Genomic DNA, 26,381 nt, shown 5'->3' on the forward strand with positions numbered 1-26,381 from the left:
TTTGGTTTAAATGCCATCATTAGGTTTCAGAGTGAACGGGTGATCTGAGTGCCCACCTCAGCCAGACCCATGGCTGGGGACACCCCAAGAAGGGTCACCCCACCATGGGACACCCCACGGGGGGAACTGAGTACCCTGGTGTCCAGTTGTGTGCATTTGGTTTAAATGCCATCATTAGGTTTCAGAGTGAACGGGTGATCTGCACTCCCACCTCAGCCAGACCCATGGCTGGGGACACCCCAACAAGGGTCACCCCACCCTGGGCCACCCCTCTGTGGGGACTGAGTACCCTGGTGTCCAGTTGTGTGCATTTTGTTTAAATGGCATCATTAGGTTTCAGAGTGAACAGGGGATCTGAGAGCCCGCCTTAGCCAGATCCATGGCTGGTGACACCCCAAGAAGGGTCACCCCACCCTGGGACACCTCCCGAGTTGCACTGAGTACTCTGGTTGCTGGTTGCATGCATCTGATTTAAATACCATCATTAGGTTTCAGAATGAACGAATGATCTGAGCTCTTGCCTCAGCCAGACCCATGGCTGGGGACACGCCAAGAAGGGTCACCCCACCCTGGGACACCCACCAGGGGGCACTGAGTACCCTGGTGTCCAGTTGTGTGCATTTGGTTTAAATGCCATCATTAGGTTTCAGAGTGAACGGGGGATCTGAGCTCCCACCCAGGCCAGGACATGGCTGGGGGCACCCCAAGAATGGTCACCCCACCCTGGGACACCCCCTGGCGGGGACTGAGTACCCTGGTGTCCAGTTGTGTGCATTTGGTTTAAATGCCATCATTAGGTTTCAGAGTGAACGGGGGATCTGCACTCTCACCTCAGCCAGACCCATGACTGAGGACACCCCAACAAGGGTCACCCCACCCTGGGACACCCCCCGGGGTGCACTGAGTACTCTGGTTGCTGGTTGCATGCATCTGCTTTAAATGCCATCATTAGGTTTCAGAGTGAACGAATGATCTGAGCTCTCGCCTCAGCCCGACCCATGGCTGGGGACACCCCAACAAGGGTCACCCCACCATGGGACACCCCCCGGGGCGTGCTGAATACTCTGGTTGCCGGTTGCATGCATCTGATTTAAATGCCATCATTAGGTTTCAGAGTGAACGGGGGATCTGCACTCTCACCTGGGCTTGGTCACAGTTGGGGACACCCTGAGAAGGGTCACCCCACCCTGGGCCACCCCTCTGGGGGGACTGGGTACCCTGGTGATTGGTTGCATGCATCTGCTTTAAACACCATCATTAGGTTTCAGAGTGAACGGCTGCTGAAGGTGGCAGTTCCTGGGTGCTGTGGGGTGGGCACCTCGGGGTGCTGGGTGGCCACCTTGGGGTGCCGCAGCACCCGGCCCTGCAGCAGGTCCTGGGTGCCCGGCTCCTCTCCCATCACCCCCCAACCACCCCCACCCCGTGCCTCAGTTTCCCCCTCCAGGAACCACCCAAAACCGACGTCCTGGCACTGACTTTATTGGGGCGGAATTTTGGGTGGTCTGTGGCGACTGGGTTGGGCTGGTGGCACCCATGGGACTGGGGTCCGTCTGGCACCCGTGGGACTGGGGTCCGTCTGGCACCCATGGGACCGGGCTTCATCTGGGACCCATGGGTCTCGTGTCCATCTGACCCTGGTCCACCTGACACCCATGGGACTGGGTCTATCAGAACCAGGTCTATCTGGCACTCATGGGACTGGGTCTATCAGAACCAGGTCTATCTGGCACCCATGGGACCTGGGTCCATCTGACCAGGGTCTGTCTGGTACCATTGGGACCAGGTCTATCAGAACCAGGTCTATCTGGCACCCATGGGACTGGATCTATCAGGACTGGGGTCCATCTGGCACCCATGGGACTGGGTCTATCAGAACCAGGTCTATCTGGCACCCATGGGACTGGGTCTATCAGGACCAGGGTCTATCTGGCACCCACGGTACTGGTGTCCACCTGACCCTGGTCCACCTGGCACCCATGGGACCAGTGTTCTTCTGTCACCCATGGGACTGGGTCTATCAGAACCGGGTCCATCTGGCACCCATGGGACTGGGGTCCATCTGGACCAGGGTCCATCTGGCACCCATTGGACTGGGTCTATCAGGACCAGGGTCTATCTTGCACCCATGGTACTGGTGTCCACCTGACCCTGGTCCACCTGGCACCTATGGGACCAGTGTCCTTCTGGCACCCATGGTACTGGGGTCCATCTGGACCAGGGTCCATCTGGCACCCATGAGACTGGGTCTATCAGAACCAGGTCCATCTGGCACCCATGGGACTGGGTCTATCAGGACCAGGGTCCACCTGGCACCCATGGGACCAGTGCCCTTCTGTCACCCATGGGACTGGGTCTATCAGAACCGGGTCCATCTGGCACCCATGGGACTGGGGTCCATCTGGACCAGGGTCCATCTGGCACCCATGGGACTGGGTCTATCAGAACCAGGTCTATCTGGCACCCATGGGATTGGGGTCCATCTGGACCAGGATCCATCTGGCACCCATGGGACTGGTGTCCACCTGGCACCCATGGACCAGGTGTATCAGAACCAGGTCCATGTGGCACCCATGGGACCAGTGTCCTTCCAGCACCCATTGGACTGGTGTCCATCTGACCCTGGTCCTTCTGGCACCCATGGGACTGGGTCCATCACAACCAGGTCCATCTGGCACCCACGGGACCGGTGTCCCCTCGGTCCAACATCCCCCCAGGTTGCCATCCATCGGTGTCCACGTCAACCATCACCCACATCACCAGCACCCATCCAGCCCAGCACCTGCGGGACTGATCCTCACTGCGGCAGAGAAAAGAAACCCCCATCAATCCCAGCACCACCTCCAACCCCCGGAGATGCCACCACCAAGCCCGGTTCTCACCACGAAGCCGCGCCAGGTCTCGATCTCACGGAAGAGCGACTCCCCGGGACAATCGGTGTGACCCATCTGCCGGTGGCCGCGCACGGTGTAGTTATGGCGGAGGCGCCCGGCGCGCACGGCGCAGGGCAGGAGCTCATCCCTCACCAACGCGATGGTGTCGGCGTCCGGCGGGGCGGCCGAGAAGTCCCCGATGTAACCCACGCCGTAACCACGGCTGTTGTAGCCTTTGGTGTGGGCGCCCACCCAGTGCCACCCGCGCCCTTGGTACACGTAGCCGTCCGAGCCCACCACGAAGCTACCAAAACACCGGTGGGTCAACCGGGTGCCGCCGGCGCCGGGGAGGCGGCGAACAGGGTGGGGGTCTCACCTGTAACCGATGTCGTCCCAGCCGCGTGTGTCCTGGTGGAAGCGCTGCATGGCGCGCATGGCGCGGGCGCAGGCGGCGAAGCTGCGGCACGGAGCGCCGGGGGAGAAGGTGTGGTGGATGTAGACGGAGCCCAAGGGGAGGGACAAGGGTTTGGGGGTGCCCCGGTAGGGACGGGCGCCCCACATGCAGCGGGGGACGATGGCCGGGCACTCTGTGGGGAAGGGGAGGGAGGGGATGTGGTGATGGATGCTTGGGGACCAGCTTGGGGACACCACGGGTGGGGACAGGGGGGTGTCCTCCTGGGGTCAGCTCAGCGGGGGGATGTGGGGTGTCAGGGTGGCCCTTGGTTGGGGACAGGGGGGTGTCGACCAAGGGGACATGGTGGTGTCTGAGCAGGGACCCATCTATGGAGGACACGCCAGAGGACATGGTGGTGACCACCCAGGGGACGTATTGGTGACATCCAGGGGACAAAGCAGTGACCAGGGCGCCATTATCCAGGGGACACAGTGGTGACACCCAGGGGATGTGTGGTGGCCATCCAGGGCCACCACCCAAGGGATACAGTGGTGACACCCAGGGGACACTGGTGTCCACACAGGGGACATGGTGGTGACCACCCAGGGGACAAAACAGTGACCAGGGCCCCATTATCCAGGGGACACAGTGGTGACACCCAGAGGACACCCTGGTGTCCATCCAGGGGCCACCACCCAAGGGACACAGTGGTGACACCCAGGGACACATTGGTGACCACCCAAAGGACACAGTGGGGACACCCAGGGACACATTGGTGTCCATCCAGGGGACACATCAGTGGCCATCCAGGGGACAAAAAGATGACCAGGACCCCATTATCCAGGGGACACAGTGGTGACACCCAGGGGACACCCTGGTGTCCATCCGGGGGCCACCACCCAAAGGACACAGTGGTGACACCCAGGGACACATTGGTGTCCACCCAGGGGCCACCACCCAAGGGACACAGTGGTGACACCCAGGGGACATGGTGGTGACCACCCAAGGGACACAGTGGTGACACCCAGGGGACATGGTGGTGACCACCCAAAGGACACAGTGGTGACACCCAGGGGACACCCTGGTGTCCATCCAGGGGCCACCACCCAAAGGACACAGTGGTGACACCCAGGGACACATTGGTGTCCACCCAGGGGCCACCACCCAAGGGACACAGTGGTGACACCCAGGGGACATGGTGTTGACCACCCAAGGGACACAGTGGTGACCACCCAAAGAACACAGTGGGGACACCCAGGGACACATTGGTGTCCATCCAGGGGACACATCAGTGGCCATCCAGGGGACAAAAAGATGACCAGGACCCCATTATCCAGGGGACACAGTGGTGACACCCAGGGGACACCCTGGTGTCCATCCGGGGGCCACCACCCAAAGGACACAGTGGTGACACCCAGGGACACATTGGTGTCCACCCAGGGGCCACCACCAAGGGACACAGTGGTGACACCCAGGGACACATTGGTGTCCACCCAGGGGCCACCACCCAAGGGACACAGTGGTGACACCCAGGGGACATGGTGGTGACCACCCAAAAGACACAGTGGTGACACCCAGGGGACACCCTGGTGTCCATCCAGGGGCCACCACCCAAAGGACACAGTGGTGACACCCAGGGACACATTGGTGTCCACCCAGGGGCCACCACCCAAGGGACACAGTGGTGACACCCAGGGGACATGGTGGTGACCACCCAAAGGACACAGTGGTGACACCCAGGGGACACCCTGGTGTCCGTCCAGGGGCCACCACCCAAGGGACACAGTGGTGACACCCAGGGACACATTGGTGTCCACCCAGGGGCCACCACCCAAGGGACACAGTGGTGACACCCAGGGGACATGGTGGTGACCACCCAAAGGACACAGTGGTGACACCCAGGGGACACCCTGGTGTCCGTCCAGGGGCCACCACCCAAGGGACACAGTGGTGACACCCAGGGACACATTGGTGTCCACCCAGGGGCCACCACCCAAGGGACACAGTGGTGACACCCAGGGGACATGGTGGTGACACCCGGGGGACACAGTGGCGACACCCAAGGGACTCAGCGGTGACACCCAGGGGACACCCCGGTGTCCAAGCCACCAGTGGGTGCCCCCCCAAGGACCCTAGTGTCACCTGACCCCTCTGGGCCCCATGTCCCCAAGCAGCTCTGAGAGCTCAACTCCCTCCAGCGCCACCTCCACCGAGGTGCCCCTGGGGACCCCAGGGTTGGGGACAGACGTGACACCTCCCCCCGGCTCCGCCTCCCTACCCACGTAGCGCTCGGTGAAGTCCCGCGCCGCGCGCCGAGCGATGGCGACCTCCTCCTCGGCACCCACGTCCTCCAGCAGCTCCCGGGTGGGCGGCAGCACCCGCAGCACCCTCAGCATGGCCAGCACCTCCTCCTCCAGCTTCCCCGGCCCCGCCAGCACCCCAAAATCCCGCCGCCGGTAGCTGCTGGGCGGTCTCCCCTCCTTTGTGCCATTGCCAGTCCCGTAGTAGTCGCGGAGAAGCTTGGCGAGCCGGATAGGATCCCCAGCCAAGCGGTTGCCCAGCAGCACCCCATCCATCGCCCCGTTGGCCACGGCGTCGGGGACGAGCGACGGGGGTCCCAGCAGGGTGTAATTTTGGGGGTCATCCACGTCGTCCCAGCAGCCACCGGGGCCCAACGTGGCGCCGTCACCGCCGCGCGCCGTGAGGAACGACGTCCCCAAGGCCTCGGCGATGGTGACGGCGAAGAGCGGATCGACGGAGGCGTTGAGGATGGGTCCCTCGCCCGCCCGCCTCAACCCCACCGCGATGCCGGCCAGGAGGGGCCCCAGCGCCACGGTGGAGCCGTCGGGCGCCAGCACCGCGCCGTCGCGGTGGAGGAGCCGCGTGAGGAGCTGCCATTGATCCGGGTTGAGCGCCGGGGGCGCCGTAGGGATGTGGGGGGGTTCTCCCAGCACCGCACGGCACCCCGGGGTGCTGCAGCCACCCAGTGCTAACGCCAGATCCGCGATGGTGACGGTGACGTTGGCATGGGGTGACTCCAGGGCTTCCACCATGCGGATGATGGAGTCCATGTGGCGTGGGGGGAGGCCTGGGGGGGGACACATGGGGGTGTGAGGATGGGGGATGTGCGCCTAAAATGTGGGGGTGCGAGAAAATGGGGGGAAATTGGCCCAAAATGGGGGGGAAGCACCTAAAAATGGAGAATGCACCCGAAACTGGATGAGTGAACCAAAATGAGGGGAAATGCACCCGAACCAAGATGATTGCACCCAAAAAGGGGTGAATGCACCCGAACCAAAAGGGTTGTACCCAAAACTGGGTGAATGCACCCCAAAAAAGGGCGAGTACACCCAAAACAGGATGAATGCACCCGAAACTGGGTGAATGCACCCCAAAAAAGGGCGAGTACACCCAGAACAGGATGAATGCACCCGAAACTGGGTGAATGCACCCCAAACAGGGTGAATGCACCCAAAACTGGGTGAATGCACCCAAACCAAAATGGTTGTGCCCAAAACTGGGTGAATGCACCCCAAAAAAGGGCGAATGCACCCAGAACTGGGTGAATGCACCCAAAACTGGGTGAATGCACCCAAACCAAAATGGTTGCACCCAAAACTGGGTGAATGCACCCCAAAAAAGGGCGAATGCACCCAAAACAGGGTGAATGCACCCAGACCAAAATGATTGCACCCAAAACTGGGTGAATGCACCCAAACCAGGTTGGATGCACCCAAAACTGGGTGAATGCACCCAAAACAGGGCGAATGTACCCAAAAAAGGGTGAATGCACCCAAACCAGGATGGATGCACCCAAAAAAGGGCAAATGCACCCAAAACTAGAGCAAATGCACCCAAAACTGGGTGAATGCACCCAAACCAAAATGATTGCACCCAAAACTGGGTGAATGCACCCCAAACAGGGCAAATGCACCCAAAAAAGGGTGAAGGCACCCAAACTGGGTGAATGCACCCCCAAAAAGGGTGAATGCACCCATAATACCAGGATGAACGCACCCAAAACAGGGTGAATGCACCCAAACCAAAATTATTGCACCCAAAACTGGGTGAATGCACCCAAAAAAGGGTGAATGCACCCCAAAAAATGGTGAATGCACCCAAAACTGGGTGAGTGAACCAAAACAAGGGGAAATGCACCCAAAAAAAGGGCGAATGCACCCAAACCAGGATGGATGCACCCAAAACAAAGCGGGGGCACCCAAACCAGGGTCAAAGCACCCAGAGAAGAGCAAATGCACCCAGAAAAGGGCAAATGCACCCCCAAAATCGAGCAAATGCACCCAAAACTGGGTGAAAGCACCCAAAACAAAACGATTGCACCCAAAACTGGGTGAATGCGCCCAAACCGGGATGAAAGCACCCAAAACCGGGTGAATGTGCCCCAAACAGGGTGAATGCACCCCGAGTGGAGGAAATGCAGCCGGGAAAGGGCAAACGTACCCCAAAATGGAGCAAACGCACCCCAAAATAGGGCAAATGAACCCAAACAGGGTGTCGTGGGGTGTTGCAGCGTGTCATGGCGTGTTCTGGCGTGTCCTAGCGTGTCATGGGGTGTTGCAGCATGTTGTGGCATGTTCTAGCATGTCTTGGCATGTTGTGGTGTGTTGTTCAGTGTTGCAGCATGTCATGGCATGTTCCAGCATGTCCTAGCGTGTCGTGGGGTGTTGCAGCATGTTGTGGCATGTTCTAGTATGTCACGCCATGTTGTGGTGTGTTGTGGGGTGCTGCAGCTGCCATAGCATGTGCTGGCGTGTCCTAGCATGTCGTGGAGTGTGACAGCAACCATAGTGTGTGCTGGCGTGTCCTGACGTGTTGTGGAGTGTGACGCTACCATAGTGTGTGCTGGCGTGTCCTGGCGTGTTGTGGAGTGTGACAGCTGCCATAGTGTGTGCTGGCGTGTCCTAGCATGTCATGGAGTGTGACAGTAGCCATAGCGTGTGCTGGCGTGTCCTAGCGTGTTGTGGAGTGTGACAGCAGCCATAGCGTGTGCTGGCGTGTCCTAGCGTGTCATGGAGTGTGACAGCAGCCATAGCGTGTGCTGGCGTGTCCTAGCGTGTCATGGAGTGTGACAGCAGCCATAGCGTGTGCTGGCGTGTCCTAGCGTGTCATGGAGTGTGACAGCAGCCATAGCGTGTGCTGGCATGTCCTAGCGTGTCGTGGAGTGCGACAGCAGCCATAGCGTGTGCTGGTGTGTCCTAGCGTGTCGTGGAGTGTGACAGCTGCCATAGCGTGTGCTGGCGTGTCCTAGCGTGTCGTGGAGTGTGACAGCTGCCATAGTGTGTGCTGGCGTGTCCTAGCATGTCATGGAGTGTGACAGCAGCCATAGCGTGTGCTGGCGTGTCCTAGCATGTTGCAGAGTGCGACAGCTACCATAGCGTGTGCTGGCGTGTCCTAGCGTGTTGCGGAGTGTGACAGCAGCCATAGCGTGTGCTGGCGTGTCCTAGCATGTTGCGGAGTGTGACAGCAGCCATAGCGTGTGCTGGCGTGTCCTAGCATGTCGCGGAGTGTGACAGCAGCCATAGCGTGTGCTGGCGCGTCCTGGCGTGTCGCAGAGTGTGGCAGCAACCATAGCGTGTCCTGGCATGTCATGGAGTGTGACAGCAGCCATAGCGTGTGCTGGCGTGTCCTAGCATGTCGCGGAGTGTGACAGCAGCCATAGCGTGTGCTGGCATGTTCTAACGTGTTGTGGAGTGTGACAGCTGCCATAGCATGTGCTGGTGTGTCCTAGTGTGTTGCAGAGTGTGACAGCAGCCATAGCGTGTGCTGGCGCGTCCTGGCGTGTCGCAGAGTGTGGCAGCAACCATAGCGTGTCCTGGCATGTCATGGAGTGTGACAGCAGCCAAAGCGTGTGCTGGCATGTCCTAGCATGTTGCAGAGTGTGACAGCAGCCATAGCGTGTGTTGGCGTGTCCTAGCATGTCATGGAGTGTGACAGCAGCCATAGCATGTGTTGGCGTGTCCTAGCGTGTTGCAGAGTGTGACGCTACCATAGTGTGTGCTGGCGTGTCCTAGCATGTCATGGAGTGTGACAGCTGCCATAGCGTGTGCTGGCGTGTCCTAGCATGTCGTGGAGTGTGACAGCTGCCATAGCACCTGTTGGCGTGTCCTAGCGTGTCGCGGAGTGTGACAGCAACCATAGCGTGTGCTGGCGTGTCCTAGCATGTCATGGAGTGTGACAGCAGCCATAGCGTGTGCTGGCGTGTCCTAGCATGTCGTGGAGTGTGACAGCAGCCATAACATGTGCTGGCGTGTCCTAGCATGTTGCGGAGTGTGACAGCAACCATAGCGTGTGCTGGCGTGTCCTAGCATGTCATGGAGTGTGACGCTGCCATAGCGTGTGCTGGTGTGTCCTAGCATGTCGTGGAGTGTGACAGCAGCCATAACATGTGCTGGCGTGTCCTAGCATGTTGCGGAGTGTGACAGCAACCATAGCGTGTGCTGGCGTGTCCTAGCATGTCATGGAGTGTGACAGCTGCCATAGCGTGTGCTGGCGTGTCCTAGCGTGTTGCAGAGTGTGACAGCAGCCATAGCGTGTGCTGGCGTGTCCTAGCGTGTTGCAGAGTGTGACAGCAGCCATAGCGTGTGCTGGCGTGTCCTAGCATGTCGCGGAGTGTGACAGCTGCCATAGCGTGTGCTGGCGTGTCCTAGCGTGTCGTGGAGTGTGACAGCAACCATAGTGTGTGCTGGCGTGTCCTAGCGTGTTGCGGGGTGTTGCATCAGCCATAGCGTTTCCTGGCATGTCATGGAGTGTGACAGCTGCCATAGCGTGTGCTGGCGTGTCCTAGCATGTCGTGGAGTGTGACAGCAGCCATAGCGTGTGCTCGCATGCCCTAGCATGTCGTGGAGTGTGGCAGCAGCCATAGCGTGTGCTGGCGTGTGCCGGCGTGTCCCTACCTGTGCCGGGCGTGCAGAGGCTCAGCGCCGCCAGCAGCCAGGGGATCATGGTGCCGCGCCGCAGGGCCCGTGTGCCGCTGGACTTTGCCCGTGGGGGCGGGGACAGGGGACACGGGGACACGGGGACACGGGGACACAGGGAGGGGCAGCTCCGCAGCACACGTGTGTGTGTTTGCATGTGCGCACGTGAGGGGCTGGAAAGGGGCTATGTATGTATGTATGTGTATATACATACGTGTGTGTGCACAAGGTGTGTGTGCTTGTGCAGGGGTGCACACGTGTGTGTGCGTACATACGTGTGTGTGCACAAGGTGTGTGTGCTTGTGCAGGGGGTGCACACGTGTGTGTGAATGGGGTGTGTGCATACTTGTGTGTGTGCTCGTGCATGGGTGCACACATACGTGTGTGTGCATGTGCAGGAGGTGCAAACATACGTGTGTGTGCATGTGGTGTGTGTGCATACATATGTGTGTGTGCACAAGGTGCGTGTGCTTGTGCAGGGAGTGCACACATGTGTGTGCATGGGGTGTGTGTGCGTACATATATGTGTGTGTGCTCATGCATGGGTGCACATGCGTGTGCATACATACGTATGTGTGCGTGTGCATGGGTGCACACATATGTGGGTGTGTGCATGTGCATGGGTGCACACATATGTGTGTGTGCATATATATGTGTGTGTGCACAAGGCGCGTGTGCTTGTGCAGGAGGTGCACGTGTGTGTGTGCATGGGGTGTGTGTGCATACATACGTGTGTGTGCATGTGCAGGAGGTGCAAACATACGTGTGTGTGCACGGGGTGTGTGTGCATACGTGTGTGTGCACAAGGTGTGTGTGCTTGTGCAGGGGGTGCACACGTGTGTGTGCATGGGGTGTGTGTGCATACATATATGTGTGTGTGCATACACACGTGTGTGTGTGCGCATGGGTGCACACATATGTGTGTGTGTGCATGTGTATGGGTGCACACCTACGTGTGTGTGCACAAGGCGCGTGTGCTTGTGCAAGGGAGTGCACACGTGTGTGTGCATGGGGTGTGTGCATACATACGTGTGTGCATGTGCTCGTGCATGGGTGCACATGTACATGTGTGTGTATACATACGTGTGTGTGCACGTGCAGGAGGTGCAAACATACGTGTGTGTGTGTGCACAGGACATGAAGCCACCAGGACACACGTTGGGGACAAAGCCACCAGGATGCACATCAGTGACAAAGCCACCAGGACATGAAGCCACCAGGACACATGTTGGGGACAAAGCCACCAGGACACACAGTGACAAAGGATGGTGGCACTGAGAGGACAAGGTGGTGGCACTGGGGGGACAGTGGGGACAGGGTGGTGGCACTGGGGGGTGACAGGAACAGGACACACAGTGACAAAGCCACCAGGACACATGTTGGGGACAAAGCCACCAGGACACATGTCAGGACATGAAGCCACCAGGACACACGTTGGTGACAAAGCCACCAGGACACATCAGGACATGAAGCCACCAGGACACACATTGGTGACAAAGCCACCAGGACATGCAACCACCAGGACACATTTTGGGGACAAAGCCACCAGGACACACATCAGGGGACAAAGCCACCAGGACACATCAGGACATGAAGCCACCAGGACACACGTTGGTGACAAAGCCACCAGGACACATATCAGTGACAAAGCCACCAGGACACGAAGCCACCAGGACACATGTTGGGGACAAAACCACCAGGACACACAGTGACAAAACCACCAGGACACATATCAGGACACGAAGCCACCAGGACACACGTTGGTGACAAAGCCACCAGGACACACGTCAGGACATGAAGCCACCAGGACACATGTCAGTGACAAAGCCACCAGGTCACAAATCAGGGGACAAAGCCACCAGGACACACATCAGGGGACAAAGCCACCAGGACACATGGTGACAAAGTCACCAGGACACACGGTGACAAAGTCACCAGGACACACGTCAGGGGACAAAGCCACCAGGACACACATCAGGACATGAAGCCACCCGGACACACAGTGACAAAGCCACCAGGACATGAAACCACCAGGACACATGTTGGGGACAAAGCCACCAGGACACACAGTGACAAAGCCACCAGGACATGAAGCCACCAGGACACATGTTGGGGACAAAGCCACCAGGACACACAGTGACAAAGCCACCAGGACACACATCAGTGACAAAGCCACCAGGACATGCAACCACCAGGACACATGTTGGGGACAAAGCCACCAGGACACACATCAGGGGACCAAGCCACCAGGACACACAGTGACAAAGCCACCAGGACACATCAGGACATGAAGCCACCAGGACACAGGTTGGTGACAAAGCCACCAGCACACACAGTGACAAAGCCACCAGGATACACGTCAGTGACAAAGCCACCCGGATGTGACAGCCAGCTGCAGGGACATGTGACCCTGTGGCCACCCCCCCCAACCTTTGCCCTGTCCCCGGTGTCCCCAGCGTGCGGGGGCCATGGCGGCGACCTGGGCGCTGGGTCCCCTGGGCGCGGTGGCCGTTGCCACCCTCGTCCTGACGCTGCTGCTGCGGTGGCTTTGGGACGTCACTGTCACTGTCACCCGCTTCTGGGCCACTTGTCACCAGCTGCACCGCTTCCCCCGGCCACCCTGGCGCAATTGGCTGCTGGGGCACACCGGGATGGTGAGGGGACAAGGGACAGGGCGGTGGCACTGGGGGGGACAAGGAGGTGGCACTGGGGGGACAGTGGGGACAGGGCAATAGCACCTGGGAGGGGACAGCGGGGACAGGGCGGTGGCACGGGGGGGGTGACAGGGACAGGGTGGTGGCACTGGGGGGACAGGGTGGTGGCACTGGGGGAGTGACAGGGACAGGATGGTGGCACTGAGAGGACAGGGTGGTGGCACTGGGGGGACAGAGTGGTGGCACTGGGGGAGTGACAGGGACAGGATGGTGGCACTGAGAGGACAGGGTGGTGGCACTGGGGGGACAGTGGGAACAGGGTGGTGGCACTGGGGAGTGACAGGGACAGGGTGGTGGCACTGGGGGGACAGGGTGGTGGCACTGGGGAGTGACAGGGACAGGGTGGTGGCACTGGGGGGGTGACAGGGACAGGGTGGTGGCACTGGGGGGACAGGGTAGTGGCACTGGGAGTTGACAGGGATAGGGTGGTGGCACTGGGGGGGTGACAGGGACAGGGTGGTGGCACTGGGGGGACAGTGTGGTGGCATTGAGGGGGTGACAGGGACAGGGTGGTGGCACTGGGGGGACAGTGGGAACAGGGTGGTGGCACTGGGGGGGTAATGGTCAAGGTGGTGGCACTAAGGGGACAGGGCGGTGGCACTTGAGGGGACAGTGGGAACAGGGTGGTGGCACTGGGGGGGTGACAGGGACAGGGTGGTGGCACTGGGGGACAGGGTGGTGGCACTGGGGGGACAGTGGGGACAGGGTGGTGGCACTGGGGGGTGACAGGAACAGGGTGGTGGCACTGGGGGGACAGGGTGGTGGCACTCTGGGAGACAGTGGTGACAGGGTGGTGGCACTGGGGGGGTGACAGAAACAGGGTGGTGGCACTGGGGGGACAGTGGGGACAGGGTGGTGGCAGTGGGGGGACAGGGTGGTGGCACTGGGGGGACAGTGGGGACAGGGTGGTGGCACTGGGGGGGTAACAGTCAAGGTGGTGGCGCTAAGGGGACAGAGCGATGGGACTTGGGGGGACAGTGGGAACAGGGTGGTGGCACTGGGGAGGTGACAGAAACAGGGTGGTGGCACTGGGGAGTGACAGGAACAGGGTGGTGGCACTGGGGGGCCACTGCGGTGTCCCCAGTGCTGTCCCTGACCCCGTGGTGTCCCCAAGGCCCAGGCGACAGAGGAGGGCCTGCAGCAGGTGGCCGCGCTGGTGGCCCGGTACCGGGACGGGTGCCTGTGGTGGCTGTCACCCTGGATCCCCATCCTGCGCCTCTTCCACCCCGACACCCTGCGCCCCGTCCTCACCGCCTCAGGTAGGACAGCGGGGCCACCACCCTGTCCCCAGGGCCACCACCCTGTCCTCAGGGCCACCCAGGGGTGTCACCGTGGCCAACCCGGTTGCCTGGTCATGTCCCAGCACCTGTGGTGGCCACCAAGGGTCTCCAGAGTCACCCAGAGGTGTCACCCATGGCCAACGCAAGTGTCACCCCATAGTGACCACCAACATGTCCCCGAGGGACCCCAGAGTCACCCAGAGGTGTCACTCATGGCCAACGCAAGTGTCACCCCATAGTGACCACCAACTTGTCCTTGAAGCTCCCTGGGGCCACCCAAAGCTGTCACCCTTGGATGGTCCAGTGAGTGCCCAAGTGTCAACCCATAGTGGCCACCAACCTGTCCCTGAGGGTCCCCAGGGCCACCCAGGGGTGTCACTCATGGCCAACCCAAATGCCACCCCATAGTGACCACCAACCTGTCCCTGAGGGTCCCCAGGGCCACCCAGGGGTGTCACTGTGGCCAACCCAGTCACCTGGTCACGTCCCAGCACCTGTGGTGACCACCAAGGGTCTCCAGAGTCACCCAGAGGTGTCACCCATGGCCAACGCAAGTGTCACCCCATAGTGACCACCAACATGTCGCCAAGGGACCCCAGAGTCACCCAGAGGTGTCACCCATGGCCAACGCAAGTGTCACCCCATAGTGACCACCAACTTGTCCTTGAAGCTCCCTGGGGCCACCCAAAGCTGTCACCCTTGGATGGTCCAGTGAGTGCCCAAGTGTCACCCCATAGTGGCCACCAACCTGTCCTTGAGGGTCCCCAGGGCCACCCAGGGGTGTCACTCATGGCCAACCCAAATGCCACCCCATAGTGGCCACCAACCTGTCCCTGAGGGTCCCCAGGGCCACCCAGGGGTGTCACTCATGGCCAACCCAAATGCCACCCCATAGTGACCACCAACCTGTCCCTGAGGGTCCCCAGGGCCACCCAGGGGTGTCACTGTGGCCAACCCGGTCACCTGGTCATGTCCCAGCACCTGTGGTGGCCACCAAGGGTCTCCAGAGTCACCCAGAGGTGTCACCCATGGCCAACGCAAGTGTCACCCCATAGTGACCACCAACTTGTCCTTGAAGCTCCCTGGGGCCACCCAAAGCTGTCACCCTTGGATGGTCCAGTGAGTGCCCAAGTGTCACCCCATAGTGGCCACCAACCTGTCCTTGAGGGTCCGCAGAGTCACCCAGGGGTGTCACCCATGACCAATGCAAATGTCACCCCATAGTGGCCACCAACCTGTCCCTGAGGGTCCCCAGGGCCACCCAGGGGTGTCACTGTGGCCAACCCGGTCACCTGGTCATGTCCCAGCACCTGTGGTGGCCACCAAGGGTCTCCAGAGTCACCCAGAGGTGTCACCCATGGCCAACGCAAGTGTCACCCCATAGTGACCACCAACTTGTCCTTGAAGCTCCCTGGGGCCACCCAAAGCTGTCACCCTTGGATGGTCCAGTGAGTGCCCAAGTGTCACCCCATAGTGGCCACCAACCTGTCCTTGAGGGTCCGCAGAGTCACCCAGGGGTGTCACCCATGACCAATGCAAATGTCACCCCACAGTGGCCACCAACATGTCCCCAAGGGACCCCAAAGTCACCCAGAAGTGTCACTCATGGCCAATGCAAGTGTCACCCCATAGTGACCACCAACCTGTCCTTGAGGGTCCCCAGAGTCACCCAGAGGTGTCACCCATGACCAATGCAAATGTCACCCCATAGTGGCCACCAACCTGTCCCTGAGGGTCCCCAGGGCCACCCAGGGGTGTCACTGTGGCCGACCCGGTCACCTGGTCACGTCCCAGCACCTGTGGTGGCCACCAAGGGTCTCCAGAGTCACCCAGGGGTGTCACCCATGGCCAACGCAAGTGTCACCCCATAGTGACCACCAACATGTCCCCGAGGGACCCCAGAGTCACCCAGAGGTGTCACCCATGGCCAACGCAAGTGTCACCCCATAGTGACCACCAACTTGTCCTTGAAGCTCCCTGGGGCCACCCAAAGCTGTCACCCTTGGATGGTCCAGTGAGTGCCCAAGTGTCACCCCATAGTGGCCACCAACCTGTCCTTGAGGGTCCGCAGAGTCACCCAGGGGTGTCACCCATGACCAATGCAAATGTCACCCCATAGTGGCCACCAACCTGTCCCTGAGGGTCCCCAGGGCCACCCAGGGGTGTCACTGTGGCCAACCCGGTCACCTGGTCATGTCCCAGCACCTGTGGTGGCCACCAAGGGTCTCCAGAGTCACCCAGGGGTGTCATCCATGGCCAACGCAAGTGTCACCCCATAGTGACCACCAACTGTCCTTGAGGGTCCCTGGGGCCACCTAAAGGTGTCACCCTTGGGTGGTCCAGTGAGTGCCCAAGTGTCACCCATAGTGGCCACCAACCTGTCCCTGAGGGTCCCCAGGGCCACTCAGGGGTGTCACCCATGGCCAACACAAATGTCACCCCATTGTGGCTACCAACATGTCCCTTAGGGTCCCCAGAGTCACCCAGGGGTGTCACCAGGTCCAGTCAAGTGTCCTGGTTGCACCCAACCGCCCGCTGAGGTGCTTATGGGTGCAGACGGGTGTCTCCTCCCCTGGTGTCCCCTGGGGTCCCCGATGTCACCTCATTGTCACCGTCACCACCCCTGTCCCCTCCCGCAGCCTTCGTGGCCCCCAAGGACCAGAAGTTCTACGGCTTCCTCAGGCCCTGGCTGGGTGAGTGGGTGCTGGGGGCAGCACCCATGGGTGCCCTGGGGCCTTTGTCACCATGGGGCGGGTGTCACCATGGGATGGGTGGCACCATGGGGCTGGTGTCACCATGGGACGAGTGTCACGGAGGGTCCGGTGTCACCGTGGGACAGGTGTCATGACAGGTCCGGTATCACCATGGGGCCAGTGTCACCATGGGGCTGGTGTCACCATAGGTCAGGTGTCATGGGGGTCTGGTGTCACCATGGACTGGGTGTCACCATGGGACGGGTGTCACCGTGGGACCGGTGTCACCATGAGGCTGGTGTCACCATAGGTCAGGTGTCATGGGGGTCCGGTGTCACCATGGGCTGGGTGTCACCATGGGACGGGTGTCACCGTGGGACCAGTGTCACCATGGGGCTGGTGTCACCATAGGTCTGGTGTCATGGGGGTCCAGTGTCACCATGGACTGGGTGTCACCATGGCACGGGTGTCACCGTGGGGCCAGTGTCACCATGGGGTGGGTGTCACCATGGGGTGGGTGTCACCACGGGGCGGGTGCGGTGTCCCCACAGGGGACGGGCTGTTGCTGAGCGAGGGGCGCAAGTGGCAGCGTCACCGGCGCCTGTTGTCCCCGGCCTTCCACGGGGACGTCCTGCGGGGACACATGGACGCGTTCAACCGCTGCACCCGCCGCCTGCACGTGAGACCCGCTGCCTGCACCCCAATTCTGCCTGCACCCCAACCCTGCCTGCACCCCAATTCTGCCTGCACCCCAATCCTGCCTGCACCCACTGCCTTCACCCTGCCTGCAGCCACTGCCTGCACCCTGCCTGCACCCACTGCCTGCACCCCAACCCTGCCTGCACCCCAGCCCTGCCTGCACCCACTGCCTGCACCCCAGCCCTGCCTGCACCCACTGCCTGCACCCCAACCCTGCCTGTACCCACTGCCTGCACCCCAGCCCTGCCTGCACCCACTGCCTGCACCCCAGCCCTGCCTACACCCCAATCCTGCCTGCACCCCAACTTTGTCTGCACCCACTGCCTGCACCCCAACCCTACCTGCACCCCAACCCTGCCTGCACCCACTGCTTACACCCACTGCCTGCACCCCAACCCTGCCTGCACCCCAATCCTGCCTGCACCCACTGCCTGCACCCCAACCCTGCCTGCACTCCAACCCTGCCTGCACCCACTGCCTGCACCCACTGCCTGCACCCCAACCCTGTCTGCACTCCAGCCCTGTCTGCACCCACTGCCTGCACTCCAACCCTGCCTGCACCCCAACCCTGTCTGTACCCACTGCCTGCACCCCAATCCTGCCTGCACCCACTGCCTGCACCCCAACCCTGTCTGCACCCCAACCTTGTCTGCACCCACTGCCTGCACCCCAACCCTGCCTGCACCCACTGCCTGCACCCACTGCCTGCACTCCAACCCTACCTGCACCCCAACCCTGCCTGCACCCCAACCTTGTCTGCACCCACTGCCTGCACCCCAACCCTGCCTGCACCCACTGCCTGCACCCCAACCCTGTCTGCACCCCAATCCTGCCTGCACCCACTGCCTGCACCCCAACCCTGCCTGCACCCACTGCCTGCACCCCAACCCTACCTGCACCCACTGCCTGCACCCCAACCCTGTCTGCACCCCAACCCTACCTGCACCCACTGCCTGCACCCCAACCCTGTCTGCACCCCAATCCTGCCTGCACCCACTGCCTGCACCCCAACCCTGCCTGCACCCACTGCCTGCACCCCAACCCTGTCTGCACCCCAATCCTGCCTGCACCCACTGCCTGCACCCCAACCCTGCCTGCACCCACTGCCTGCACCCCAACCCTGTCTGCACCCCAATCCTGCCTGCACCCACTGCCTGCACCCCAACCCTGTCTGCACCCCAATCCTGCCTGCACATGAACTGCTGCCTGAACGTGAACCCCTGCCTGCACATGAACCCGCTGCCTCTACATGAACTGCTGCCTGCACATGAACTGCTGCCTGCACATGAACTGCTGCCTGCCTATGAATGGCTGCCTGCCTATGAACCCGCTGCCTGCATATGAACCTGCTACCTGTATATGAACCCCTGCCTGCACATGAACCTCCTGCCTGCACGTGAACCCCTGCCTGCACCTGCACCCGCTGCCTGCACATGAACCTCCTGCCTGCACATGAACCTCCTGCCTACACGTGAACCCCAACCTGCACATGAACCCCAACCTGCACATGAACCCACTGCCAGCATATGAACTCCTGCCTGCACCTGCACCCGCTGCCTGCACATGAACTGCTGCCTGCACATGAACCTCCTGCCTGCACATGAACCCCAACCTACACCCGCTACCTGCACCCCAACTCGGTCCTTCACCCACTGCCTGCATTGTGAGCACCTGCTGCCTGATCCCTGCCTGCACCTGCACCCGCTGCCTGCACCTGAACCTGCTGCCTGCACCTGAACCCCAACCCGCACCTGAACCCCAACCTGCACCCGAACCTCAACCTGCACCTGAACCCCAACCTGCACCTGAACCCCAACTTGCACCTGAGCCCCAACTTGCACCTGAACCCCAACCTGCACCTGAACCCCAACTTGCAGCTGAACCCCAACCTGCACCTGAACCCCAACCCGCACCTGAACCCCAACCTGCACCTGAACCCCAACTTGCACCTGAGCCCCAACTTGCACCTGAACCCCAACTTGCACCTGAACCCCAACCTGCACCTGAACCCCAACCTGCACCTGAACCCCAACTTGCACCTGAACCTCAACCTGCACCTGAACCCCAACCTGCACCTGAACCTCAACTTGCACCTGAACCTCAACCTGCACCTGAACCCCAACCTGCACCTGAACCCCAACTTGCACCTGAACCCCAACCTGCACCTGAACCCCAACCTGCACCTGAACCTCAACTTGCACCTGAACCCCAACCTGCACCTGAACCCCAACTTGCACCTGAACCTCAACCTGCACCTGAACCCCAACTTGCACCTGAACCCCAACCTGCACCCGAACCCCAACTTGCAGCTGAACCCCAACCTGCACCTGAACCCCAACCTGCACCTGAACCTCAACTTGCACCTGAACCCCAACCTGCACCTGAACCCCAACTTGCACCTGAACCTCAACCTGCACCTGAACCCCAACTTGCACCTGAACCCCAACCTGCACCTGAACCCCAACTTGCAGCTGAACCCCAACCTGCACCTGAACCCCAACCTGCACCTGAACCTCAACTTGCACCTGAACCCCAACCTGCACCTGAACCTGCTGCCTGCACCAGCCCAACCTGCACCTGAACCCCAACCCGCACCTGAACCCCAACCTGCACCTGAACCCCAAACTGCACCTGAACCCCAACCTGCACCTGAACCCCAACTTGCACCTGAGCCCCAACTTGCACCTGAACCCCAACCTGCACCTGAACCTCAACTTGCACCTGAACCCCAACCTGCACCTGAACCCCAACCTGCACCTGAAGCCCAACCTGCACCCGAACCCCAACCTGCACCCACTGCCTGCACCCAGCCCCAATCCCTGCCCCTGCCTGCAGGCGCAGTGGCGGGCAGCGGCGGAGGCAGCGGCGCAGGCAGGGACACCGTCAGGGACACCGTCAGGGACATCGACAGGGACACCGTCAGGGACATCGACAGGGACACCGGCAGGGACACCGGCAGGGACACCGGCAGGGACACCGGCAGTGGCACAGGAGGTGCTGGGCCAGCTCAGCCTCCTGACCCTGGACACGCTGCAGAGCTGCATCTTCGGCCAGCAGAACCACTGCCCGCGGTGGGGGACATCTCCCTGTCCCCAGTGACCGTCCCCGCTGGCCCCAGTGACCATCTCAGCTGTCCCCAGTGACCATCTCAGCTGTCCCCACTGTCCCCAGTGACTGTCCCCGCTGTCCCCAGTGACTGTCCCTGCTGTCCCCAGTGACTGTCCCTGCTGTCCCCACTGTCCCCAGTGACTGTTCCCACTTTCCCCAATGACCATCCCCATTGTCCCCACTGTCCCCAGTGACTGTCCCCAGTGTCCCCAGTGACTGTCCCCGCTGTCCCCACTGTCCCCCAGTGACCATCCCTGCTGCCCCTGCTGTCCCCAGTGACTGTCCCCACTATCCCCAGTGACCAACCCCAGTTGTCCCTGGTGTCCCCACTGACCATCCCCATTGTCCCCAGTGACCATCCCCGCTGTCCCCGCTGTCCCCTGGTGACCATCCCCAGTTGTCTCAGGTGTCCCCAGTGACTGTCCCCATTGTTCCCAGTGACCATCCCCGCTGTCCCTGCTGTCCCCACTGACCATCCCCAGTTGTCCCTGGTGTCCCCAGTGACTGTCCCCACTGTCCCCCAGTGACCATCCCTTCTGTCACCAGTGACCGTCCCCTCTGTCCCTGGTGTCCCCAGGGACTGTCCCTGCTGTTCCCACTGTCCCCTGGTCACCATCCCCAGTTGTCCCTGGTGTTCCCAGTGACCGTCCCCATTGTCCCCCAGTGACCATCCCGACTGTCCCCACTGTCCCCAGTGACTGACCCCAGCTGTCCCCACTGACCGTCACCACTGTCCCCACTGTCCCCAGTGACCATCCCCAGTTGTCCCTGGTGTCCCCAGTGATCGTCCCCACTGTTCCCACTGTCCCCTGGTCACCATCCCCAGTTGTCCCTGGTGTTCCCAGTGACTGTCCCCATTGTCCCCCAGTGACCATCCCAGCTGTCCCCACTGTCCCCAGTGACCATCCCCAGCTGTCCCCGCTGTCCCTGGTGACCGTCCCCTCCGTCCCCAGGCAGCACGGCGAGTACATCCAGGCCATCATGGAGCTGAGCACCCTGGTGGTGAGACGCCAGCGGCGCCTGCTCCATCACCCAACGTGGCTCTACCGCCTGTCGGGTGACGGGCGCCGCTTCTCCCGAGCCTGCACCACCGTCCACGCCTTCACGGCCGCCGTGGTGCAGCGCCGGCGCCAGGAGCTGCGCCGCATGGGCCACCAGGCCTGGCCAGAGGGCCACCAGGGGCGTAGGATGGACTTCATTGACCTGCTCCTGCTCGCTAAGGTCAGCGTGGGGTGGTGGCCATGGGTGGCTGGAGGGTGGTGGCCATGGGGATGGTTGGCCATGGGGAGGTGGTGGCCATGGGGAGGGTTGGCCATGGGGAGGTGGTGGCCATGGGGAGGGTTGGCCATGGAGATGGTGGTGGCCAAAGGGATGGTTTGCCATGGAGAAGGTGGTGGCCATGGGGAAATGGGGGTGGCCATGGGGAGGGTGGACCATGGAGATGGTGGTGGCCATAGCAGCATGGTGGTGGCCATGGGGATGGTGGTGGCCAAGGGGAGGGTTGGCCATGGAGGTGGTGGTGGCCAAAGGGATGGTTGGCCATGGGGAGGTGGTGGCCATGGGAAGATGGTGGTGGCCACGGGGAGGGTTGGCCATTGAGTGGTGGCCATAGCAGCATAGTGGTGGCCATGGGAATGGTGGTGGCCAAGGATTGGCCATGGGGAGATGGTGGTGGCCATGGGGAGGGTTGGCCATGGGGAGATGATGGTGACCATGGGGAGGGTTGGCCATGGAGAAGGTGGTGGCCATGGGGAGATGGTGGTGGCCAAGGGGAGGGTTGGCCATTGGGTGGTGGCCATAGCAGCATGGTGGTGGCCATGGGGATGGTGGTGGCCATGGGGATGGTGGTGGCCAAGGGTTGACTATGGGAAGATGATGGTGGCCATGGGGAGATGGTGGTGGCCGTGGGGATGATGGTGGCCACAGAGATGGTGGTGGTCAAGGGGATGGCGGCCATGGGGAGATGGTGGTGGCCATGGGAAGATGATGGTGGCCAAGGGGAGGGTTGGCCATTAGGTGGTGACCATAGCAGCATAGTGGTGGCCATGGGGAGGGTTGGCCATCGGGTGGTGGCCATAGTAGCATGGTGGTGGCCATGGGGATGGTGGTGGCCAAGGGGAGATGGTGGTGGCCACAGAGATGGTGGTGGCCAGGGGGATGGTGACCAACAAGATGGTGGCCAAGGGGATGGTGGCCAAGGGGATGGTGGCCATGGGGAGATGGTGATGGCCATAGGGAGATGGTGGCCATGGGAATGGTGGTGGCCAAGGGGAGATGGTGGTGGCCCAGGGGATGGTGTCCAAGGGGATGGTGGCCATGGGAAGATGGTGGTGGCCATGGGGATGGTGGTGGCCATGGGAATGGTGGTGGCCACAGAGATGGTGGTGGCCCAGGGGATGATGTCCAAAGGGATGGTGGCCACGGGAGTCTTGGCCACAGTGTGGTGGCCCTGGCTGTCCCCTTGGTTGCCACGCTGGCCCTTGCAGGACGAGGACGGCAACGCCCTGTCGGACGAGGACGTGGCGGCCGAGGCCGACACCTTCATGTTTGAGGGTGAGGACGAGCCCCCCGCTGCCACCGCCGGGAGGGGACACCCGTGTCCCCCGCTCAGCCCGTGTCCCCGCAGGCCACGACACGACGGCCAGCGGCCTGGCCTGGCTACTCTACAACCTGGCCCATCACCCCCATTACCAAGAGCGATGTCGCCAGGAGGTCCTGGAGCTCCTCCGGGGCAGGGACACCGAGGACATCGAGTGGTGAGGGGTCCCCCGGTGTCACCGCCCACCCAGGCGCCTCGGGGACGCCGGTGCCAATGTCCCTTGTCCCCAGGGAGGACTTGTCCCACCTGCCCTTCACCACCATGTGCATCAAGGAGAGTCTGCGCCTGCACCCGCCCGTCACCGCCGTCTCACGCCGCTGCGCCCGCGATGTCACGCTGCGCGACGGGCGCGTTGTCCCCAAGGGTATGGCTGGCCCCGGTGTCACCGGCACTGCTGGCCCCGATGTCACCGGCACTGCTGGCCCCTGTCCCTAAGGGGGTGTCTCTGTCCATCCAGGGGTCACCTGCCTGATGAGCATCTACGGGACCCACCACAACCCGGATGTCTGGCCCGAGCCTGAGGTAGAGCCACGCGGCACGGGTGGCATCGGTGTGGGACAGCGGGGTGTCCCTGTCACCGTGGGAAGGGATAGCAGGGTGTCCCTGTCACCACGGGACAGTGGGGTGTCCCTGTCACCATGGGAAGGGATAGCAGGGTGTCCCTGTCACCACGGGACAGCGCGGTGTCCCTGTCACCATGGGAAGGGATAGCAGGGTGTCACTGTCACCACGGGACAGCGGGGTGTCCCTGTCACCATGGGAAGGGATAGCAGGGTGTCCCTGTCACCACGGGACAGCGGGGTGTCCCTGTCACCATGGGAAGGGATAGCAGGGTGTCCCTGTCACCACGGGACAGCGGGGTATCCCTGTCACCATGGGAAGGGATAGCAGGGTGTCCCTGTCACCACGGGACAGCGGGGTGTCCCTGTCACCATGGGAAGGGATAGCAGGGTGTCCCTGTCACCACGGGACAGCGGGGTGTCCCTGTCACCATGGGCCGGGATAGTGTGGTGTCCCCATCACCATGGGACAGTGGGATGTCCCTGTCACCAGGGGCAGTGACAGCAGGATTTCCCCATCACCACAGGACAGTGGGCAGCAGGATGTCCCTGTCACCGTGGGACAGTGGGGTGTCCCTGTCACCATGGGCAGGGATAACAGGATGTCCCTGTCACCGTGGGACAGCAGGGTGTCCCCATTACTGTGGGCAGGGATAACGGGATGTCCTTGTCACCATGGGCAGGGATAACGGGATGTCCCCATCAGCTCAGGATTGTGGGTGTCCCTGTCACCATAGGCAGGGACAGAGGGATGTCCTTGTCACCTCAGGACAGCAGGATGTCCCCATCACCATGGGCAGGGACAGTGGGATGTCCCTGTCACCACGGGCAGGCCCAGCCGTGTCCCCATGATGTGACAACATCCTTGTCACTCCAGGTCTTCAACCCGCTGCGGTTCAGCCCGGAGAACAGCAAGGGACGGTCCCCGTTGGCCTTTGTCCCCTTCTCCGCCGGTCCCAGGTGAGCGTGGCAGGGACACCAGCGTCCCCACCTGTCACACCCCCAGCCCCGTTGTGTTCTGAGCGGGTGGTTGTCCCCAAACCGTGACGTTTGGGGACAACACCATCCGCACCTTTGGGGACGTTCCACCCGGGCTGGGGGGGTTCTGCTGTCCCCCGTGTCCCCGCGGAGGTGACACTGTGGCCGCGGTGGCAGGGACTGCATCGGGCAGAGCTTCGCCATGGCCGAGATGAAGGCGGTGGCGGCGCTGACGGTGGCGCGGTTCCGGATGCGGCCCGAGACGGCGCGGCCGCCGCGGCGCAAGCCCGAGCTGGTCCTGCGCGCCCAGGACGGGCTGTGGCTGCGGGTGGAGCCGCTGCCCGCGGGGGCCTGAGGGACACGGGGGGACAGGGGACACACGTGGGGACACACGTGGGGACACATGTGGGGACACCCTGCCCAGGGCAGCGGGGAATAAAGGGTGACATGTCACCGCTCGTGGATGTGTCCCCTGGGCCGTGTGACTCCACCCATGGACATGTCCCCCCATGCCATGTGTCACCATCCATGGACATGTCCCCCCATGCCATGTGTCACCACCCATGGACATGTCCCCCCATGCCACGTGTCACCATTCACAGACAGGTCCCCCCATGCCATGTGTCACCACCCATGGACATGTCCCCCCATGCCATGTGTCACTGTCCATGGATGAGTCCCCTGGGCCCCATGTCACCCCCCGTGGACGTGTCCCCTGGGCCACGTGTCACCATCCACAGCCATGTCCCACCATACCATATGTCACCACCCATGGACATGTCCCGTGGGCCACATGTGACATCTATTGACATGTCCCCTGGGCCACGTGTCACCATCCATAGACATGTCCCCCCATGCCATGTGTCACCACCCATGGACATGTCCCTCCATGCCACGTGTCACCATCCACAGACATGTCCCCCCATGCCACGTGTCACCACCCATGGACATGTCCCCCCGTGCCATGTGTCACTGTCCATGGATGAGTCCCCTGGGCCCCATGTCACCCCCCGTGGACGTGTCCCCTGGGCCACGTGTCACCATCCACAGCCATGTCCCACCATGCCATATGTCACCACCCATGGACATGTCCCGTGGGCCACATGTGACATCTATTGACATGTCCCCTGGGCCACGTGTCACCATCCATAGACATGTCCCCCCATGCCATGTGTCACCACCCATGGACATGTCCCCCCATGCCACGTGTCACCATTCACAGACAGGTCCCCCCATGCCATGTGTCACCACCCATGGACATGTCCCCCCATGCCATGTGTCACTGTCCATGGATGAGTCCCCTGGGCCACGTGTCACCCACCATGGATGTGTCCCCTGGGCCACGTGTCACCATCCATGGACATGTCTCCCCATGCCATGTGTCACCACCCATGGACATGTCCCCTGGGCCACATGTGACATCTATTGACATGTCCCCTGGGCCACATGTCACCATCCATAGACGTGTCCCCTGGGCCATGTGTCACCACCCATGGACATGTCCTCCCATGCCACGTGTCACCATCCATGGACATGTCCCCCCATGCCATG

At 61.7% G+C, this 26,381-nt stretch overlaps 2 protein-coding genes across 3 annotated transcripts; one reads left to right on the forward strand and one right to left on the reverse strand.

Moving 5' to 3' along the window:
* Window positions 1-1,463: 1,463 nt before the first annotated feature.
* On the reverse strand, window positions 1,464-10,265 carry PGLYRP2 (peptidoglycan recognition protein 2). Its single transcript, XM_065859260.2, has 5 exons — window positions 10,179-10,265; window positions 5,543-6,352; window positions 3,247-3,457; window positions 2,880-3,174; window positions 1,464-2,797 (listed from the first exon to the last, which is right to left on the reverse strand). Exons 1-5 carry the CDS (start codon window positions 10,225-10,227, stop codon window positions 2,795-2,797), a joined length of 1,368 nt encoding a protein of 455 aa, XP_065715332.1. The 5' UTR covers window positions 10,228-10,265; the 3' UTR covers window positions 1,464-2,794.
* A 2,367-nt stretch (window positions 10,266-12,632) lies between these two features.
* On the forward strand, window positions 12,633-25,292 carry CYP4F22 (cytochrome P450 family 4 subfamily F member 22). 2 transcript variants are annotated; one of them, XM_071800700.1, is made up of 13 exons: window positions 12,633-12,853; window positions 14,028-14,172; window positions 16,833-16,886; window positions 17,438-17,565; window positions 20,421-20,457; window positions 20,494-20,656; window positions 21,647-21,914; window positions 23,180-23,246; window positions 23,320-23,449; window positions 23,523-23,656; window positions 23,750-23,814; window positions 24,730-24,812; window positions 25,008-25,292. In XM_071800700.1, exons 1-13 carry the CDS (start codon window positions 12,668-12,670, stop codon window positions 25,183-25,185), a joined length of 1,638 nt encoding a protein of 545 aa, XP_071656801.1. In that variant the 5' UTR covers window positions 12,633-12,667; the 3' UTR covers window positions 25,186-25,292. The 2 variants fall into 2 exon arrangements, with proteins under 2 accessions (XP_071656801.1, XP_065715312.1); XM_065859240.2 differs by having other exon boundaries at window positions 20,421-20,656.
* Window positions 25,293-26,381: the final 1,089 nt, after the last annotated feature.

The sequence above is a fragment of the Patagioenas fasciata genome, chromosome 32, assembly GCF_037038585.1.
Source record: "Patagioenas fasciata isolate bPatFas1 chromosome 32, bPatFas1.hap1, whole genome shotgun sequence".
In the NCBI taxonomy this organism is placed as follows: domain Eukaryota; kingdom Metazoa; phylum Chordata; class Aves; order Columbiformes; family Columbidae; genus Patagioenas; species Patagioenas fasciata.